General features: G+C 52.7%; 1 protein-coding gene across 5 annotated transcripts in view; it reads left to right on the top strand.

Moving 5' to 3' along the window:
* TEF (TEF transcription factor, PAR bZIP family member) overlaps positions 1–19,315 on the top strand; it is a 44,476-nt gene that overhangs the window by 8,196 nt on the left and 16,965 nt on the right. The window contains exons 1-5 of one of the 5 annotated variants that reach the window (XM_036866086.1): positions 2,060–2,188; positions 4,537–4,757; positions 4,847–5,164; positions 9,731–9,951; positions 16,716–16,791. In XM_036866086.1, coding sequence (XP_036721981.1) covers positions 4,736–4,757; positions 4,847–5,164; positions 9,731–9,951; positions 16,716–16,791 — 637 coding nt within the window. In that variant the 5' untranslated portion in view covers positions 2,060–2,188; positions 4,537–4,735. Of the gene's footprint in view, positions 1–382; positions 1,586–2,052; positions 2,189–4,536; positions 4,758–4,846; positions 5,165–9,730; positions 9,952–11,155; positions 14,712–16,715; positions 16,792–19,315 lie in introns of those variants that run through there. The other 4 variants (XM_036866088.1, XM_036866087.1, XM_036866085.1 and 1 more) reach the window with 4 other exon arrangements.

Consider the following 19,315-nt stretch of genomic DNA (forward strand, 5'->3'; position numbering starts at 1 on the left):
CACTTAGGAGCAGCTTCCTAGAAGGCCTCCACACTTGTGTACCCCCTCACGTTTCGTATTTTTAGGCGTTTCCTGAGGAACTCCCAGGGAATATTTGTAAATATTTTGAGAAGAGGTAGTTGTCCCACAAAATGTGCAACCGGTAGCCTGTGTAAAGGAATTTTGTTTTGTTTTTTTCCCTAGGAAAAAGAAGGGAAGGTCCTAGAGAGGAACAGAATTTCAGAGCTGTTTAGGGCTTTAGAGATTATCTAGCCCAACCCCTAAATGTTATGGACGAAGAAACAGGCTCAAGTGAAGGAACTGGACTTTCCCAAGGTCACAAGCTAGTAAGTGCGAGGACGGAAGCGTGTACTCTGGCTCTGGCTCTGGCTCAGGGCCGGGCTCTCTGTCTCTCCACCCGCGGCCTCAAGAATGCTCCCTCCACGCTAGTGTTTATCTGGCCACCACGCCTGCACCAGAAACCCGGGATCAGTGAGGAACCTGACACCCCCTTCAGCGGCGGCCAAGCCTGCTCCGGCCGTCCCTACAGGAACAGGTCGCCGTCCCCGGCCCTGCCCTCAGCCAACCTCTAGATCGCGGGTGAGGTGGGGCGAGGGCTAGCCTCTGCGTCCCTGTCCCACGACCCTGGGCAGAGTCCCCGGAATAGAAAGCCCCGCTGCGCCCCGCCCCGCCGCAGCCCCGCACGTGCTGCGCCTCGTGCACCGCCCCGGGCCCCGCCCCCGCCCTCCATTGGCTGTTCCGCGCCTTCCTTCTTCCCCCTCCCCACGCGACTGGACTCGGCTGCATCTCCACGTGACCCGCGGCGGGGGGTGGAAATCCCGGCCGCGCGGCCCCGGGGTTGTGGGGGGGGCTCTCTGATAGGCTTCCTCCGCCGGCATGGCTGCTCCCAGCCCCGCCTCCCTTCAGCGCGTCCAGAAGGTGGTGAGATTGGGATGCGAGGGAAGGGAGAGCGGTTACCGTGGTCCGAAAGAAGGGCAGGGGTTACGAAGAAGGAGGCGAAGGTGAAACCGCTGGTAGAGGGGAAGGGGCTGTCGCCGAAAAGGGCCTACGGCCCAGACGCCAGCAGGCACCAATCAGGTGACAGAGAGGCAGACGGGGCGGGGCCTTCGGCCCTGCTCCTCACCTGGACCCGCACGTGTCTCGTTTACCCGGGCGGCCTAACCAATTACGGCCCGGAAGGCTGAGCCTGCCCCTCTCGCGGGGCGGGCCAATCTAAGGCTGCCATCCGGGGAAGCTGGCCTGGCCTTATGAATAATTAATATGACAGAGCCTGTCCCCAGGCGGGGTAGGGATGGAGGGAGGCGGGGGTGCCGCTGGGCGCCTGCGCAGTAGCTGCCCGTGTCGGCAGCTGCGGCGGGTCGCACGGCTCTGTCCCATCTCGGGGGGCGGGCGGGGGAGGCGAGGCGCGCGAGCAGAGCGCGGGGCACGATGTCCGACGCGGGCGGCGGAAAGAAGCCGCCTGTAGAGCCGCAGGCGGGGCCGGGCCCGGGGCCGGGGCGCGCAGCCGGGGAAAGGGGCCTGCCGGGCTCCTTCCCTCTGGTCCTGAAGAAGCTGATGGAGAACCCCCCGCGCGAGGCGCGCCTAGGTGAGGGGAGGGGGTCCGCGCGCGCCTGGGGGCGGGGTCTCTGCAGGGGCGGGGCCTTGTGAGGGCGGGGCCTCGGAGGTCGGAGGTTGGGGTGAAGTGGTCCAGCGGAGGGGGATGGGGCCAGGGATGATGAGGGGCCCGGAGGGCGAGGCAAAGGGGGTGGGAAGAGAAGGTCGGGGACGAGTTGAGAGAGGTTGGGTCAGGTGGGGGTTGGCGGGGAAGGGTCAGGAGGGAGATGGTAGAGTGGGGGTCGCAGTGAGGAGGTTCATCGGGGCGGCCGGGAGCGCGCGCGCGACGTGTAAGGTTTACTGAGGAGGCTGATGGGGGTCGCAGCAGCCCCTTAAACGAGGCTCCACGGCGCCTTCTCTGGGGACGCCTGCATCAGAATCACTTGGGATGCTTGTTTAAAATGCCGATTTCTGGGCCCCACCCTTTACCCACCGACTCTGCGGCTCCTGGGACAGGAATCTGCATTTTAAGGAGCGCCCCACCCCACCTCCGTGATTCCAAAGTCCACTAAAGTTTGAGATGCCCTGATAGCGAATTGTCTTCGTATATGGCCGTCCCCCCTCCTGAGAGGAGGACCTGTCTTCATCCCTGCGTGTGAGTATCCCCAGGTACTAGGTACTCACTGGAGATTTTCTGGAAATGAGTTTCAGGGCTGCTGCTGAGGTGGGGGAGGGGTGTCAGGAGAAGGAATGGGAGCCGCCTTGTGAGGGGGAGGTTGGGATGAGACAGGTAGAGGGATGAGCGTTAGAACGAGGCCACTGAGGCCCTTCACCTGGTTGTTTGGGGCTGACCCTAGTCTTTGGGGCCACAGTGGCAGGGCTGGGCTTTGTCTTGTTTCCTAGGCCACAAGGGTCCCTGGGGCTTATGTGGAAAGCAGGTTTGGCCTTGTTTTTTGGCCTGGGAACATGAGGTTCAGGGAGCAGCAGGAGTGCCACCTACAGTGGAGTTTTAGGTGCAGTGAGGTATGATTTCAATCTGAGAGATTTGAATTTCCAAGAACCACTGTTGTAGTTCAGGGATTTGGGAAGGAATGGGCCTTTTGGGAATTACCTGTCTGGGGGGATTAATTTTATTTTTTAAAATGCCATTTCTCTTCCTTTCCTGGGTGTGTTCTCAGGCTCCCATCCCTATGGGTTGGGTTACCAATGGCTTCCGCACATCAGGTGAGGCCAGGCTCTCTTCTCCTGCTTCAGGACCTCATAGGCACAGACCCTTTTGTTTGTTTTTAAGGCAATGCTTTGTTCCAAATCTGGGGCTGAGTTAAGCTGCCTCAGGACAGGTGTGCACATCTGTCAGGTTCTGTCAGATTACCAAATCATAACCATCCATCACAATAATTCTACCTTACATTTGCAGAATGCTCACAAAGCACTTTGGCATAATCTTTATTTGGTCTTCCACAGCCATCCAGTAGGGTATTACCCCACTTCTCAGATGAAGAAAGCTGAGACTCAGAGAGGTGAGGATGCTTCCTCAGGGTCACGTAGCTAGCCCTTACGTGCTCTTTACTGTATCGCTGGCAACCACTGATGATGTCAATCCCTCTGGCCTGAGTGAGGGGCCTAGTCCTGTATCATCTCTTACAATTAAACCTCCATCTTATAAAAACACTGATTAAAAATATGCTTAATTGCTTAGGCCAGACAAAACCTGGAACTTAGTGTTACTCGTCCTTTTAGTAGGGCTGTTTTTCTGTCTCCTTCTTTCTCCTGCCTCCTTTGATCCCCATGACCCCGCCCAACATGGATCTCAGTCATTTCTGAACAGAATGTAGAGTCAGTATCCCAAGGAAGGAGACCAGGGAGGCCATCTGGCCCACCCAGCCCACCAAAGCTTGGCTTTCTTACTTCCCATTTGGTTTTAAACCAATGCCTGGTACAGAAGGCAGTTGCAAGAATTCGAGTTAATTTGTATTAGAAGCCATGACCAAATTCTGTTTGTCAAAACCTCCACCTTCTTAACTCACTGGGTGTGTCCATTTTTATTGGACCAACAGGCTGCTTTTTGGCTGTCTGTGGTCTAGGAGTCCGTGCATGACTGGTTCACTTCCAACATAATCATATTTGATTTCTCTTTTTCATTTCAGAATCCAGAATACAAAGTTGTCTCCCTCAATTTGAAAACCCATTATGAACTTGTCATGATTTTATCTCTGACTTCCCTGATTAGCCTCCCTGTCACTTTGATTTCCTTCCAACCTTGTCACATTTTTCTATTGTCTTTTTTTCTTAATTTACCCTTTCTTGGATATCCAATCCACGTGTATAACTTTTGGGCTGAAACAATTAGGTGGGATCCCGTCCCCACTGATTGAGTAGTTTTGCTTTGAATGGGAGCAAGCTTTCTTCTACAGCTCCGCCCCTCTCTTCCCTCCCAGAGAACCTGCCTTAAGTCTTCTCTGCTTATTCAGGGATAGAAGTCTCTTGAAATGGTTGCTCTGAAAAAGGTCCTGAAAAGACAGCTCCAGGCCCTCTCTTTTTCAGAAACCCGAGGGGAGTCTGTTTACAAACCCAGCCTTCTCCATTCATTGTACACATCGTCCTATGGCTCACTGTCTGCCTGCTCCTGTATTGGTCCCTGAGATCTGGAAATGAATCAGACACAATCCCTGCCCTGAACAAGCTCAGGGTAATAATGAATGCCTGCTATGTGCCAGGAGCGCTACAAGACGCTTTCAGATGTTACCTCTGATCTTCACCAAAGAGGCAGCTTTATCCTTATTTACAGTGGAGGACACTGAGGCTGGGAGAGGTTGAGTAACAGCTAAAGTCACACATCACTGCAGTGGGTGGCAGAGCTGGGATTCAAGCCCCGGGCTGGGTTGCTGTGGAGACGCGCAGCTGGAGGGGACAGGACAGGAGAACACAAAAGTTCTTGGCCTGAGGAATCAGCCCTTTCCTAAGATATCAGGAAGGGTCAGAAACTCCATTTCCTCCCTGTAGCCTCTCTCCGGCAGATGCTAATCTCACAGCCCATTCTGAATTAACCCTGGGGATACATCAGGCCTCAGAGCTTATGGAGAGCATCCTAGGAAACCCAGTCATGGATGAGGGTCTGCTGCCACCTCTAAAGGAGACCAGTGCTCCTGGTTCAAGCACCAGGTTATAACTGGAGAATAGAGTGGGCTCTTGAAATCCATGGATGGATCAGGACTCCAAGAGAGGTGGGGCCACCCTGTGAGGCTCACTGCTCGCCTCCTGGGATTGAGTTACCCTCTTGAGTGATGTCTCATCACAGATTTTGTGTCTGCAGATAAGGAAGAGGGGAAGGAAAAGCTGGAGGAAGACGAGGCTGCAGCGGCGAGCACCATGGCCGTCTCTGCCTCCCTCATGCCACCCATCTGGGACAAGACCATCCCGTACGATGGCGAGTCTTTCCACCTGGAGTACATGGACCTGGATGAGTTCCTGCTGGAGAATGGCATCCCTGCCAGCCCCACCCACCTGGCCCAGAACCTGCTGCTGCCTGTGGCTGAGCTGGAAGGGAAGGAGTCGGCCAGCTCCTCCACGGCGTCCCCGCCATCCTCCTCCACTGCTGTCTTTCAGCCCTCGGAAACCGTGTCTAGCACAGGTTGGTGATGGGCCTTTGGGCAGGGCCACCTGCCGCATCCGAGGAAATCTGCTTCCCACTGAGGGCTGCTTGTGTCCACGCACCTAGTGAGCCCCTCCTCTCAGGGGAGGTCCCAGTGGGCCTACAGGGGGCAGAAACCCTCTGCTCCTCACCCTTCAGCACAGTCCCCCGAGGCTGGACATGAAAACAGCAGCCCCCTCGGCAGCAGCCGGAGCCTTTCTGTTGGTTGTTTGCCACAGGTGGTCAGCCCGGTGGAGCGAGCCCTGCCAGCCAGAGGCTTCGCGGGATAGAAAGCCATTCTGCCTTTCCTCAGAGCTGCTCTTTACCCGCACGCGCACCTTGCCACAGATGATTAGGAAGCTCAGGCGACAGTAATAATAACAACAACAACAGCTAACATTTATAATGTTTAGCACTTACTCTGTGCCAGGCATTAACACATAGTCCTCACAAAAACCTCCTTATGAGATTGATACTATTATTCTTATGTTATAGGTGAGGAGACTGAGAAGTTAGGTAACTTGCTCAAGGTAACACAGCTGGTAGGAAGTGGAGGCAACACTGAACCCAGGATGTTTGGCTGTTTAGCCAGGTACTGCTCAGGCACTGGCATGAAGAAGGCATTTCTGCTGCCGGGACAGATGCCGTCTTTGGGATTCCTCCCTCATCCTCTCGTCCTTTTTCTGTTTTACCTCTGGAGATCAATTGGTTGGTTTTCATGCCCCTGGGTCACGAACCCACCAGAGGAGGCATGGCCCCTGTTTCAGGGGCTCTGCAAAGCTTTCTGCAGGCTCAGTTTGAGGCGTATAGGCTGATGTCTCCCAGGAAAGACCCCAGGAACTGGTGTGGAACCCAGGGAACCTGCACCCAAGGAATTGTCATGCTCAATATTTTTTTCTTTTTATTTTGGAAAAACGTCAAATACAAAAGTAAAGGGCTGCTATAATGAACCTCCAGTAACCATCACTCAGCTTCTATAATAATTAACTCGTAATCTACCTTGTTTTCTATAACCTCTTCCATTCCCTTAACCTGATTATTTTCATTCAAATCCTAGGTATTATATCATTTCATCGATAAATATTTCAATATATATATAAACTCTAAGAGCTCTTTTAAAAAACAGAACAAAAATACCAATTTAACATCTGAAACTGACAATAAATCCATCAGCATTCAAATTTCCAAAATGTCTCATAAATGTTATTGCTTTACAGTTCATTTGAATCAGGAGCCAAACAAGACCCACATGTTTCAGTTAGTTATGTTTCTTAAATCTCTTGTAATCTATGGGGTCCTCTCTCCTTTTTATTTCTTTGCAATGAAGAAGCTGAATTGTTTGTCCTGTAAAGTATTGCACATGCTAGATTTTTCTGACTATATCCCTGTACTGCCTTTTAACATGTTCCTCTGCCCCTCATTTCTTTCCTGTAAACTGTTCAGCTTGAGAGGCTTCAGCTGATTCCAGGCCAAATTTTTGTTTGAAGGCAGCGCTTTTTTTTTTAAATTTATTTATTTTATTATTTTTTTTTATTTTTGGCTGCATTGGGTCTTTGCACATGGGCTTTCTCTAGTTGCAGCGAGCAGGGGCTTCTCTTGTTGCGGAGCACAGGCTCTAGGTGCACAGGCTTCAGTAGTTGCAGCACGCAAGTACAGTAGTTGTGGCTTGCGGGCTCTCGAGCACAGGCTCAGTAGTTGTGGCGCAAGGGCTTAGTTGCTTTGCGGTATATGCGATCTTCCCAGACCAGGGATCGAACCTGTGTCCCCTGCATTGGCAGGTGGATTCTTAACCACTGCGCCACCAGGGAGGTCCCTAAAGGCAGCTCATTTTTGTGCTGGTCAGGTTGTCCTGCAAGGCCGGTTCCATGTGTGGGTAGGGGACAGAGCTGGAAATGAGCCCTCTTCTTGCACCTTAGACTACCTAGGTGGCATTTGCCTTTGATTTTGTTTTTAAGTAAACCTTCTTAATGAAGTATGGCATCCAGAAGCGCCAGTATCATAAGTTTACCACTCAGTGAATCTTCACAGAGTGAACCCACCTGTGTAACTACCACCCAGATCAGGATAGAGAACACTGTTGGAATCCCCAAAGCGGCTTGGGACCCCTCTCGATCCTTACTCCCCAGAGGTAATCACTATCCTTATTTCCATCACCAAAGATTCACTTTGCTTATAGTCGAATGTTCTATAAATGGAACTGTATATTATGTTCTCTCCTTTTTTTAAACAATCATAAGTTAATTACATTTATACTCTCACATTTATAGCTTCCTATAACTAGCCTTATAGTAACATATAAATCATGTGGGCATCAGTAACTAACAAAATAGATTTACAGAACATACTTATGGAAAATTCCTGTGACAGAGAGGAAAGCCACAATACAGATGAAGTAAGAGTTGTACACATGGTAGAAATGAAAGAGGTCGTTTTTCAGTTCCTTCTGTAGAAAAGACATAAGTAGTACGTATTCTTTTGTGTCTAGCTTCTTTCCTCAACTCCATTTGTGAAAATCATCCGTGTTGTTGCCTGTAGCAGAACTTCGTTCATATTCATTGGTGAATGGTATTCCATCGTTGTATTGTATGACTACACCACAGTTTATCCACTCTTCAGCTGATGGGCACATGAGATGTTTCTAGTTTGGGATTCTGCATAGCACTGTCATGAACATTTGCGTGTGAGTCTTTGGTAAATACCTGTGTGCATTTCTGTTGGGCATTTACCAAGGAATAGAGCAGCTGGGTCATCAGACATGTACCCGATCAGCATTTGTAGATGTTGCCAAATAGTGTACAAAATGGCTGTAGCCATTTATACTTCCACCAGCAGGACAGGGGAGGTCTAGTTGCCAGCCTTGGGTGCATTGACTGTTTGTCGTTTATTCCTATAGTTCCCGCATTGGTCCCTGGTCATTCACTCCTCTGACACTCAGCCTTGTTTGTAATTAACCCCTTTGATAGGATACAATTAGTTTATATGCATGATCCAGTTAAAACCTAAGTCTGATCGTGTCACACCTCTGCTCAGAACCCTCCAATGACTTCTTTCAACTCAGGGTGAAAGTCAAAATCAGTGGCCCTATTGACATTTGGACCAGATAATTTTTTTGTTGGGGTTGGGGAGGGACCGTCCTGTGCACTATGGGATGTTTAGCAGCAGCATCCTTGGCTTCTACCCACTAGATGCCAGTAGAACATACCCCCCCATCCTAACATGGCCACATATCCCCTGCAGAACAAAATCGTCCCCTATTGAGCACCACTGCTTTATTGGGATTAAAGGCCCCATGTTTTCTGTCCCGGGCCTTTCCGGTTACTCCTGCCTCTCATTCACTCGCTGCAGCCACATTGGTCTCCTTTGCTCTTCCTTGACTATCCCAGTGCTTGCCTGTGCACAGACCGTGCACCTGGTGTTCACTCTTTCTGAAATGTTCTCCTCCCAAATACCCACGTGGCATCTAACAGTTTTATATAGATATTTGTAATTTATCTTGTGTAATGTTGGCCTTCCCCACTAGAATAACATTCCATGAAGGCAAGGATTTTTACTTGTTTTGTTCACTGCTTTGTCTTTGGCAGGACAGTTCCTGGCATATAGTAGGTGTTCAGTAAGTGTCTGTAGACTGAAGAATTATTTCGTATACTCCTATCAGTAGCATTGAGCAAGTAGGCCAAAGGTGTAGATTTTTTAAATAAATTATCTCTAATAACACATAACCTTTGAACAGGTTTTTTTGTGTGTTTGTTTTGGCCACTCTGCACAGCTTGTGGGATCTTAGTTCCCCAACCAGGGATCGAACCCGCACCCCATGCAGTGGAAGCGCGGAGTCCCAACCACTGGACCGCCAGGGGATTCTCCCTAACACATAACCTTTGAATTCTGAAAGTTCCTTAAATCCAATGTCCACTATAAAGCCACAGCCAGGTAGGGCGGAGAACAAGGATTCAGAGTCAGCCAGACCCAGACTTAAATTTTAATTCAGTCATTTACCATCCATGTGTTCCTGGGAAAACCATGTCATTTCTTTGAGCCTTAGTTTCCTCATCTGTAAAATAAGGTTAACACCCATCTCCCTTTCAGAGTTGTTACAAGACTAAATGAGCACAGCCACTGATTCGTCTCAGGGGATTCAGAAATGGAAGCCATTTCGTTACTCAGTTTGTGTCCCTAACCCTTTACAGTTCCTGGTGAGATTCAGCTGTTTCTCATTACTTGAGAACTTGAAACCACAGGAAGTTAAGGGGGTATGATGATTTAATGTTTTGCTTAACATTTCTGGGGGGAAAATAACAATCGGAAAATTTTGTCTTTTTCGAGGGCCTCTGTTTCCTTTTGAGCATTTTGTTCCTAAAGGGAAGAATTCTTTCCATGTTTGTGTTGTTGAATTGAATCACATATGCCAATCTGGCTTGGGGGCTGGTGCTGTTGTAGTTTTTCTTCCCTCCAAGCGGCAATGGCTTGTGCAACCTTGAGATTCAAGCAGGTGTCTGGGTGTGTGACGTGAGTCTTGGCTGTCCAGTGAGTCTAGACTGTTTCAGGACCACCTGCCTCTGTGTCTTTCAGAATCCTCCCTGGAAAAGGAGAGGGAGACACCCAGTCCCATCGACCCCAACTGCGTGGAGGTGGATGTGAACTTCAATCCCGACCCTGCCGACCTGGTCCTCTCCAGTGTGCCGGGCGGGGAGCTGTTCAACCCTCGGAAGCACAAGTTTGCAGAGGAGGACCTGAAGCCCCAGCCCATGATCAAAAAGGCCAAGAAGGTCTTTGTCCCCGATGAACAGAAGGTAACCTGGTATATCCACTATAGTGAAGGTACAGTGTTGGTTCAGGAGCCAAGGGGCTGTGCTTCTTCACATTCGATTTCATCTAGAGGACCCTCCCTCCTTGTGGATGCGTTTAGAAAGGCATGAGTTCAGAGCTTAGAGCCACATCCTGCAGCAGTTGAGAGAAAGAAAGGGAGTTGGGTGGCATTTGGCCCCAGCATGACTCCTTGCAGCAATTGAGAGAAAGAAAGGGAGTTGGGTGGCATTTGGCCCCAGCATGACTCCCTGCAGCTTCTCTCTTTCCTTTCTGGCAGCCAGCTGTGCTGATGCTCTCACTTCCCTGGCTTCAACCCAGGCTTCGGGCAAGAGCTCACTAGGCCACAGAAACTGGGGTTGAACAAGCCCTCACTTTGAAGGACAGAGGATAGTTGTATATTGCCATCCCAGGGATTAGCAAGCAGCCTTCAAGCTGGGGGTTTTGCAGGAACTGGGAGGGGGGAGAGAGAGGAGGATTTTGCAGTTTTTCTCTTCCCTCTGATGAAAAACTTGTAAGAAGGACTTTTCTTATAAGCTTTGGAGTCAGGCAGACCTCAGGTTCCTCATCTGTAAAATAGGAATAACCATACCTGCCTCTTGAGATGTTTCTGAGGCTTTAGTAATAATAACAATAAATATGGTAAACCTTTATGTGGTCCTTACTGTAAGCCAAGCACCTTGTACATATTAACTCATTTTATCCTCAAGCAACTCTATGAGGTAATTACTGTAATTATCCCCTGTTGTAAAGATGAGGGGCACGAGACATTGAGAGTTTAAGGAACTCGCACGGTTCCACTGCTAGAAAGTGGCAGAACCAAGATGTGAACTCAGGGGACTGCACTCAGAGTGCCCACCCTTAGCCACAGCCAGAGTGCCTAAGTGAGGCAAGAGTATAGGCAGTGCTTTATGTTGGAGCAGCACAGAGCAGGCCACCAGTAGGTGGAGCGCCCTTCCTTCCACCACGGATCCCACCAAAGGCTTGCATTCTCATCCCGCCTCCCTGGGGAAGTGCGGGGCCCCTCGGTGTCCCGGGCACATGCAGCTCCTTCCCCGGGGTCCCAGCTCTCATTCTGGCTGGACCACATGGGTTATAAGAGGAATCAGGTGTGTGAAGTGCTGGCAGGAGGGGAAGGTTGGGTTCCCTCATGGGAAAGAGGAGAGACCCACAGAGGACCCTTCCCGACAGGACGAAAAGTACTGGACGAGACGCAAGAAGAACAACGTGGCGGCCAAGCGGTCCCGGGACGCCCGGCGCCTGAAGGAGAACCAGATCACCATCAGGGCGGCCTTCCTGGAGAAGGAGAACACAGCCCTGCGGACGGAGGTGGCAGAGCTGCGCAAGGAGGTGGGCAAGTGCAAGACCATCGTGTCCAAGTACGAGACCAAGTACGGGCCCTTGTAACCTGTGCCCCCGCCCGGGCACGCTGCCTCACCTCAGACCTCTGCCTGGGACCCCTGAAACCCACCCCTGCGTGGAGACTTATGACTCGTCGTGGGCGCATGGCGGTGCACCTGCCCCAGGAGCCTTCACGTTCAAGCTTCATTATCACATGGCCAGCACGGCGACTTCCCTGGGGGCCAGCCTCCTCCCTGGCGGGATGCGAGAGAATCTACGAGGTGGTGAATCAGCCTTAGTCTCTGTTCTTGGCTGTCTCAGTTGGACCGGAAGGGGACCTCTGGAGCATGGGCTCTTCTTTTCCAGGGTACCCAGGCTTCCCTGACTCTCCCTGCTTCTCCAGCCTGGGCCGTCCAGGCCTGTCTCTGCAGAATGAGTCATGATGGCTGTCGCCCTTACATCTTCTCAGGTAGCAGGGCGCATTTCCAGGCAGGGAGGGTCTGTTGTCCTCCCCAGAAAGTCTTAGAGAAAAACATCCGTTCCCATCTTCCTCAAAGGTAAAAAGACATGCCAGCTCCTCTGTAGTGTCCACGTGGGTGCCAGGCTGCAGCAGCTGGGTGTCTGCATAGCCTGGGACGGGCTTTGCGTCTGGGCCTGCAACAGAAGTGCACCCAACCATTCGTGGCTCCCTCACCCCTTTTCTCTGTGGCTCCGAGGCCTGGAAGGAGGAGGCCCTGGGGAGGGGTTCCCTCTGCGTTCCATCCGCCGTTGGGGAGAGACTCCCAGGGTGGTGGTCTCTGAGCTTTGGTCGCCGTGCATATCTCCTCTTCTCCAGGTCACTTGTGGAGGCCGCCTGAGTCAAATCTGTCCCACCAGACTGGGCCTCTGGGCCTGCTGTTTCTTGTCATCCAGTGACCAAGCTCAGATCTTGGATTTAAAAGAAAGAGCCTCCTCGTCTAGGAAGCTTAACTTCCTGGAGCTGGGATGCACCTTCTGCGTGGTGTTCAGAAAACCGGTCTCCACAGCCCCTCACGCTGTAGGCGGGGAGCTGGGGCATGTTTCTCGAGAAGCTCCCGCTCCTTCTTGCTCTGCTTTCCCGTGCAGGCCAGGCCCGAGTCCGCTGTCTCTGAAAAGCAGAAGAGGGCTTCCCAGTTCTGGCTTCAGGATCCACCCCGTGCGAGCGGCCTGGAGGGCGTCACCAGGCAGGACACCTGGTCCCCTGGTCGCAGCACAACTCTTTTGGAACAGCGGGCTCTGGGGACATTTACATAGGCTAGCGTCCCCTCGATCTGGGTCCCAGGAGACAGCCACCCATGCAAGCCTGGCTGTGGTGTGGTGCGGAGGGGCCCACCTTCCAGCTGCTCCTTTCTCTTGTGTCCAGCTGGACTCGTCCTTTGGCTCTGCCCGAAAGATTAATTAAGGAGATCCGTGGAAGCGTCTGCTCGCTGCGGTCAGCTGGGGCACCCAGAGATGGGTGTATTTATTTGCTCAGGGCAGGCAGCCTGTGGTAAGGAGGGGTCAGAGGTGACGGGCACACTTTGTCACATTCACCACTGGCTTTATTTAAAGTGGTGGCTCGGAGTCCTGGGCCTTGACCCCTAAAGACTTCCCATAACAGATGTTAAGAGCAGGGGAAGCCATCCACTGGCCGTGGACCACACCCCCGGGGAGCGCCACGGCCCTCCAGGGACCTGCACACCCGTCTCTCCAGGGCACTTGACAAGGGTCCCTGAGGCCAAGGGATGTCAGCGCCCTCCCTGCAGGCCCCGGAATTTTACTTTGTGGTTCTATGAAAACCATGTTCACACTTTTCACTCTATTGTAACCACAACAGGGCAGTTGCATCCGGCATGTCAGTGTCCTGCCCTGGGCAGCTCGCCCGCCCGGGCACTCTCCCTCTGGTCTGGCCACCCACCAAGAGGGCACTTCTCATTTTGTTATTGGTAGAAGAGCCACCAGCTTAAAAGCTCTTCATTTTCTTTGGCCAGAAGTGTATGGTTTGTGTTTCTTTCAGTTTTTTCCCCTAAGGGATGGACATTTAGTCTCCGGGTGGCGTCCACTTTCCAACCCCAGCGGGTGAGATGACGGCCTGATGTCTCTTCTCTTTGTCCCGCCTTCTGCCTGTGCAGTGCCCTCTCCTTCTACCCCTCCCCCCCCCGCCAGCCAGTGGGTGTCTGGTTCTCTCCTTACTTGGGAAGAGTGTGGTGCTGGCTTCTTTTAGAAGGGCCCCTTTGAGCCAGGAGCCTGGCAGGGACAGGGAGGAGATGTCCGTGGAGGTTGACATTTTGGGGAAAAGGGTGCTCAGGTAAGCATGTCTTCTTCCCAGGCTTAAGGATCAAGTCCTTGCAGGAGGAGAGGGTGGTGCCTACTCAGTTTCCATTGTGGAGTTGGGAGTCCCCTTGACTCCCCGCTGGACCCTCTCTGTCTTGGGGCTGACAGCCAAAGACTGAGGCGCCTATGCTCAGATCTTTGACATCCTTTAAAAAGCACTGGAGACTAGAGACGCCAATGTAAATGGCTTTCTGTGGGCTTGCAGTGGGCTGGGAAGCGCCATCCCTACCTAAACACCCCGTCTTCAGCCTCAGTGCAACCTCAGAACAGACAAATCATGAATGAATCAGCTAGAATGTTGCAAGAATATGCATAAAATAAATGTATATCTAGATAGAGAAATATATATATTTAGAGAGAGAGAGAGAGAGCTTTCACAATGGCCAGCAGCCTTGTGGAGGACCTGGGTCACTCTTACCCTTGGCCAAAGGAAAGGGTTTGCCTGTCTGGGTCCTGAGGTTGCGGAAGGCACATAGTAGTGAACCTTGACTCGGTAAGCATCACTCTGGTGAGGGGACCTGCTGTGGCCCTGGCAGGCAGCTCCTGCTTGAGGTGGGGTGGCAGGCATGGGGGCTGGCAGAAAAGGGCCCCTTCATGCTGTGCAGCTCTCCATCCAGGGCCCTGGGAGCAAAGGGCTGAAAGCCCCTGGTTTTCATGGCAAAGCCCCACCCCAGAGCTCCTTTAACATCTGTTAATTAAGTGCAATAAATTTTTCTAGAAAATGGCAAAGATGACTTCCAGGTGGATATTGCTGTTTTACAGTGTTGGGGATGCCAGAACACCACTTGGTTTTATTTTTCTAAGTGCATGTGACGTGACAGAGTGTGTGGGGCTCTGCGTCCTCCCCTGGGAACTGGCATTCCAGCAGGCCTCTCTCCTTTACCTTTGCTGGGGAAGGAGGCAAGGCGCAAACCCTTCTTCCCAGCCGGTGAGGGCAGAGGCAGAGCGTAGCCCACTGGCCTTATGTGCGTGTGTGCGTGCGAGTGTGCCGCTGCCGGTGGGCCGGAGTGATGTGGCGGGAGGGAAGCGGGGTATGTATCCTTTTCAAACGAAATTAAATATTTTGAGATGAGAATTGTGGGGCTGTCTTTTCTGTCCTCCTCCCCACTTCAAGGCCAAGTCACCTAACCCCGCTGTGCCTCAGTTTCCTCGTCTGTCAGCTAGAAGTAATTTCTGCCCCCTAACCTCACAGTTTACTCAGGAGGGACAAGTATCAGGCCCCAAGCAGTTAGAACAAATAAAAGTGCTGCACAGCTGGTAGAAATACAGGGAACTGCTCATGAAAAGTGTCCCGAAACAGGGAACCCTCAGTGGTAACGTGGAAAAGGGGCTGGTGGTGGGATTCTAGAGGTTTTCCTTTTTTCCTTTTGCCAAATTTTGTCTACAGCCATGAGACCATCACAATTAAGACAAGGTTACGGGGCTTCCCTGGTGGCGCAGTGGTTAAGAATCCGCCTGCCAGTGCAGGGGACACGGGTTCGAGCCCTGGTCCAGGAAGATCCCACGTGCCGCGGAGCAGCTAAGCCTGTGCACCACAACTACTGAGCCTGCGCTCTGGAGCCCGCGAGCCACAACTACTGAGCCTGCGCTCTGGAGCCCGCGAGCCACAACTACTGAACCCACGTGCCGCAACTACTGAAGCCCACGTGCCTAGAGGCCATGCTCCGCAACAAGAGAAGCCACTGCAGTGAGAAGCCCGTGCACCACAATGAAGAATAGCCCCTGCTCGCCAAAACTAGAGAGAGCCTACACGCAGCAACGAAGACCCCACGCAGCCAGAACTAAATAAATAAAATAAATTTATATATATATAAAAAAAGACAAGTTTATGGACTTCCCTGGCAGTCCAGTGGTTAAGACTCCATGCTCCCGCTGCAGGGGGTGTGTGTTCGATCCCTGGGATCCCTGGTCAGGGAAGTTTAGACAAGGTTATACACAAGGGTGCAGCTATTTGCTCAGCACCAAAACCGTCTTGATTTGCTCAGCATTGGCATCCCCAAGACCCCTACTCAGGACAGGCCCAGGCTCCTGGGGTGGGCACAGAATAGGGTGTCCCACCTTTGGCAGAGCCTGCTGCAAATTCCACCGCCTTCCCGCGTCTCCACCCACTCTTCACGCTGCTTCCGCTCGCTCTGTGTGTGCATGCGCGGAGCTGGTGCTGCCTGCTTCCTCAGTGAGTCCCGGAGCTGCCTGTGGACAACCGTGGCTGTTCTCTTCTGCTTCCCGTGCTGCATGTTGTTAATGCTCAGGGTTCCTGTGGTTTGAGGGACCAGGAACTATTTTGTTTCTAAGGGGAAAAACATGCATTTGGAGTTTGGAGATGGGCTGGCAAGGTGGACTTTTTATTTTTTATTTTTCTTTGGCTGTGTTTGGTCTTCGTTGCTACGCGCAGGCTTTCTCTAGTTGCAGATTCTTATTGCTGTGGCTTTTCTTGTGAAGCACGGGCTCTAGGCACGCGGGCTTCAGTAGTTTCAGCACGGGCTCAGTAGTTGTGGCTCGCGGGCTCTAGAGTGCAGGCTCAGTAGTTGTGGCACATGGGCTTAGTTGCTCCACGGCATGTGGGATCTTCCCAGACCAGGGCTCAAACCCGTGTCCCCTGCATTGGCAGGCGGATTCTTAACCACTGCGCCACCAGGGAAGTCCCAAGGTGGACTTTTTAAAATGGCCATTTTACAATAAACATTGAAGCTCAGAAAAGCAAAGTGATATGCCCCAAACCAAAGCAGCAGGGCTAAAATTCAAACCCAGGGTGGGTTTCAACTTTTCAAATTCAAATTCCTAGACGGTTCTTGACCTTGGGCTCAGGGCAGTGTCACACACTCCATCTTTTCACCAACTGTACCCTTGGATCTTTCCATTCCTGACAGCTTACAGAGCCTTCCAGCTCAGCCTCCCCCCCATCCCTGCTCCCAGCATCGTGGGCACCTACCACATTCCTAGGCCTGGGTTGGGTGCTTTGAGGCACTATCTTGTTTGAACTTCACAGGGGGATGTTGTTACCCCCTTGTACAGATGGGGAAACCAAAGGTTAGAGAAACTTCATTCAGCAAATATTTATTAAATGTCTATTTTGTGTCAGCCCTGCCTCCAGACTTCACAATCTGCTTGGAAAGACAAACGTTACACGGATAAAAATAGGAGAATGACGGATTGTGGTAAGTGATGTGGCTGAGAAGATTGGGGATCTGGGAGAGAACGTTTATGTTGGAGGGGTCAGGGAAGACCTCTCTGTGGGTGGCATTTAAGCTGAGACCAGAGGATGAATGGATGTGACTTGCTCCCAAGGCTCCCACACAAGTGGGGCACAGAGTCAAGTCCTCAGGCAGCTGCTTTTTTTTTTTTTTTAAAGATTTGTTTATTTATTTATGGCTGCGTCGGGTCTTAGTTGAAGCACGCAGGATCTTCGTTGAGGCATGCAGGCTCTTCGTTGTGGTGTGCGGGCTCCTCTCTAGTTGTGGCGCGTGGGTTTTCTCTTCTCTAGTTGTGGCGCACGGGTTCCAGAGCGCATGGGCTCTGTAGTTTGCGGCATGTGGGCTCTAGTTGAGGCGCTCGAGCTCAGTAGTTGTGGCACGTGGGCTTAGTTGCCCTGCAGCATGTGGGATCTCAGTTTCCCACCCAGAGATCAAACCCATGTCCCCTGCATTGTAAGGCGGATTCTTTACCACTGGACCACCAGGGAAGTCCCCTCAGGCAGCTTCTGACCTCCATCCATACACCTCAGTTTCCCAGGCAGACGTGGCCAGACCAGCTGGCCAGAAATGAATGGGCACAGGAAAGCAGTTACGAGAGGACACAGGGTGCATGGAACCCTGATACCCCAGCCTCCTGTTACTGAGGTTGGGAATAAGATGCCAAGAAGCCTGGGGAGGCAGATGTAACTCAAACAGAACCTTTGTCCCAGGGGTCAAATCTTTAGGCAAAGGCCTTGTGCAGGCCCTGCCCCACCCCTGAGCCACCTTGTGGTCTCCAGGGGCTGCTACATGGTTAGCTGACCCTAGCCCTGGGCACAGTTGATTGGTCAAAGAGTGAACATGTGACCCAACTGGGCCTATGAGGCCCTTCTCTGAGATTTGTGAACTTGAGGTTTCTCTCTGGAGATGAACTGTTGTAACCCACTGTGTTTTCTGCTCTGCATACAAATGCTCTCACTCACAGCAGAGATTTGTGCGGCCACGGGAAGCACAGGGGCTGTGGGCTTGGACTATGTCAAAGCTGGGAGATCTCTGCCGAGCATGTAGCAGGTAAGAGCGCAGGCTTGGAATTAGTCCTGGGATCAGATCTGCCTCCATCACCAATTTGGGGTGTGATCTTGGGCGAGTCACTTCCCCTGTCTGGGTTTCTGGTTTTTTATCTGTAGAATGGGCACCAGCCTCACAGGCACCTGGCACAGGGTGGGTGCTCCCCACATGGCAGCTGCTGTTGTGGCAATGCTGCAGAGGGTAGTGAGCTGCACAGAGATGAGCCCTCGAGGCCTGGCAGCTGCCAGCCATGGCAAGGGGTACGGGGGTGTCCACCGGATGGTGTGGGATGCAGCCAGGGTTGGAGCAGCTCTGTGCGAGTGCCTGCCACAGTGCAGCTCCTCTGACACAGTGCTCCCTCCCACCCGCCTCCCTGGAGGACAAATCTCCAAAGCTGGACACATGCCCCCTTCCTTGACTGTACCCAACTACCACACAGCCCCATACACCCCCCGCGGCTGTGCCACACTGGCCCAGCTGGCAGCTCCTGACGTCAGCACCTAATCTGGGAAAGCTGCCAGCCAGAGATAGGGCTGAGCAGCAGAGGAAATCAGAGACAGGTTTGAAGGTGGGTGCCCCCAGCCCCCAGCCAGTGCTCCCTGCGCTCTCATCAGCTTCTCACTTCAGCAAACCCTCCCAACCAAGCAGGCTGATGCCTGGACCCCGTGGAGCGGGAGCCTTTTATTGTGAGCAGGAGCAGGGGCTGCACGGCGCTCAGGCTGCGTCAGCTCCCAGGCTGCAGGTGTCCCCAAGCTGGGCAGGGGGCATCCACTCCCACCTAGATTCCAGGCTGACTCCAAGTCCCTGTGGGGCAGGGGGCTGGGGATCGTGGGGAGCGGAAGGGGCTGGAAGTCAGCAGGGCCAGGTCACTCAGGGCTGTAGAGCATGGCTGTTTTCCTGGGGTCTGAGTCCAGAACTGCTTTGACCCAGGTCTGTGGCAAGGCTGGGCCATGCCCCCGACCCCAGGCCTCTGAGAAGCTGCTAGACCGAGCTCAAATCGCCCTAAGAGCCTACCCTAGAGGCTTGCCAAGGCTGCCGGGGTGTGACTAGAGCAAGTGGAGGTGCCAAAAGCTGGGGCCGGAGTCCTGAGCCAGGAGCCAGTGCCCAACCCACCAGACTTGCTGGGCTTCTCCTTGCTCTGGGCCTCAATTTCCCCATCTGCCCAAGAGCCCTGGACTTGTGGATCTCAGTACTGAGGTTCAGACTCAGGAACACCTCAGGCATGGGCAAGCCCAGCCTTCCCTTCAGTCTCTTCTCTGCCTCACAAACTCCTAGTCATCCCTCTAGGCCCCAGTCAGCTGTCACCTCCACAAGGAAGGCTTCACCAACACTCTTGGGAACCAGCTGCTCCTCCCGCATGGTCCCACACCTTCTTCTACCTTCTAGACCCTGGCTGCCTCCAGGGTCTACAGGCCCCCCAGCCAGGCCCCCTCCCTCCCTC

The sequence above is a fragment of the Balaenoptera musculus genome, chromosome 10, assembly GCF_009873245.2.
Source record: "Balaenoptera musculus isolate JJ_BM4_2016_0621 chromosome 10, mBalMus1.pri.v3, whole genome shotgun sequence".
Classification (NCBI taxonomy): domain Eukaryota; kingdom Metazoa; phylum Chordata; class Mammalia; order Artiodactyla; family Balaenopteridae; genus Balaenoptera; species Balaenoptera musculus.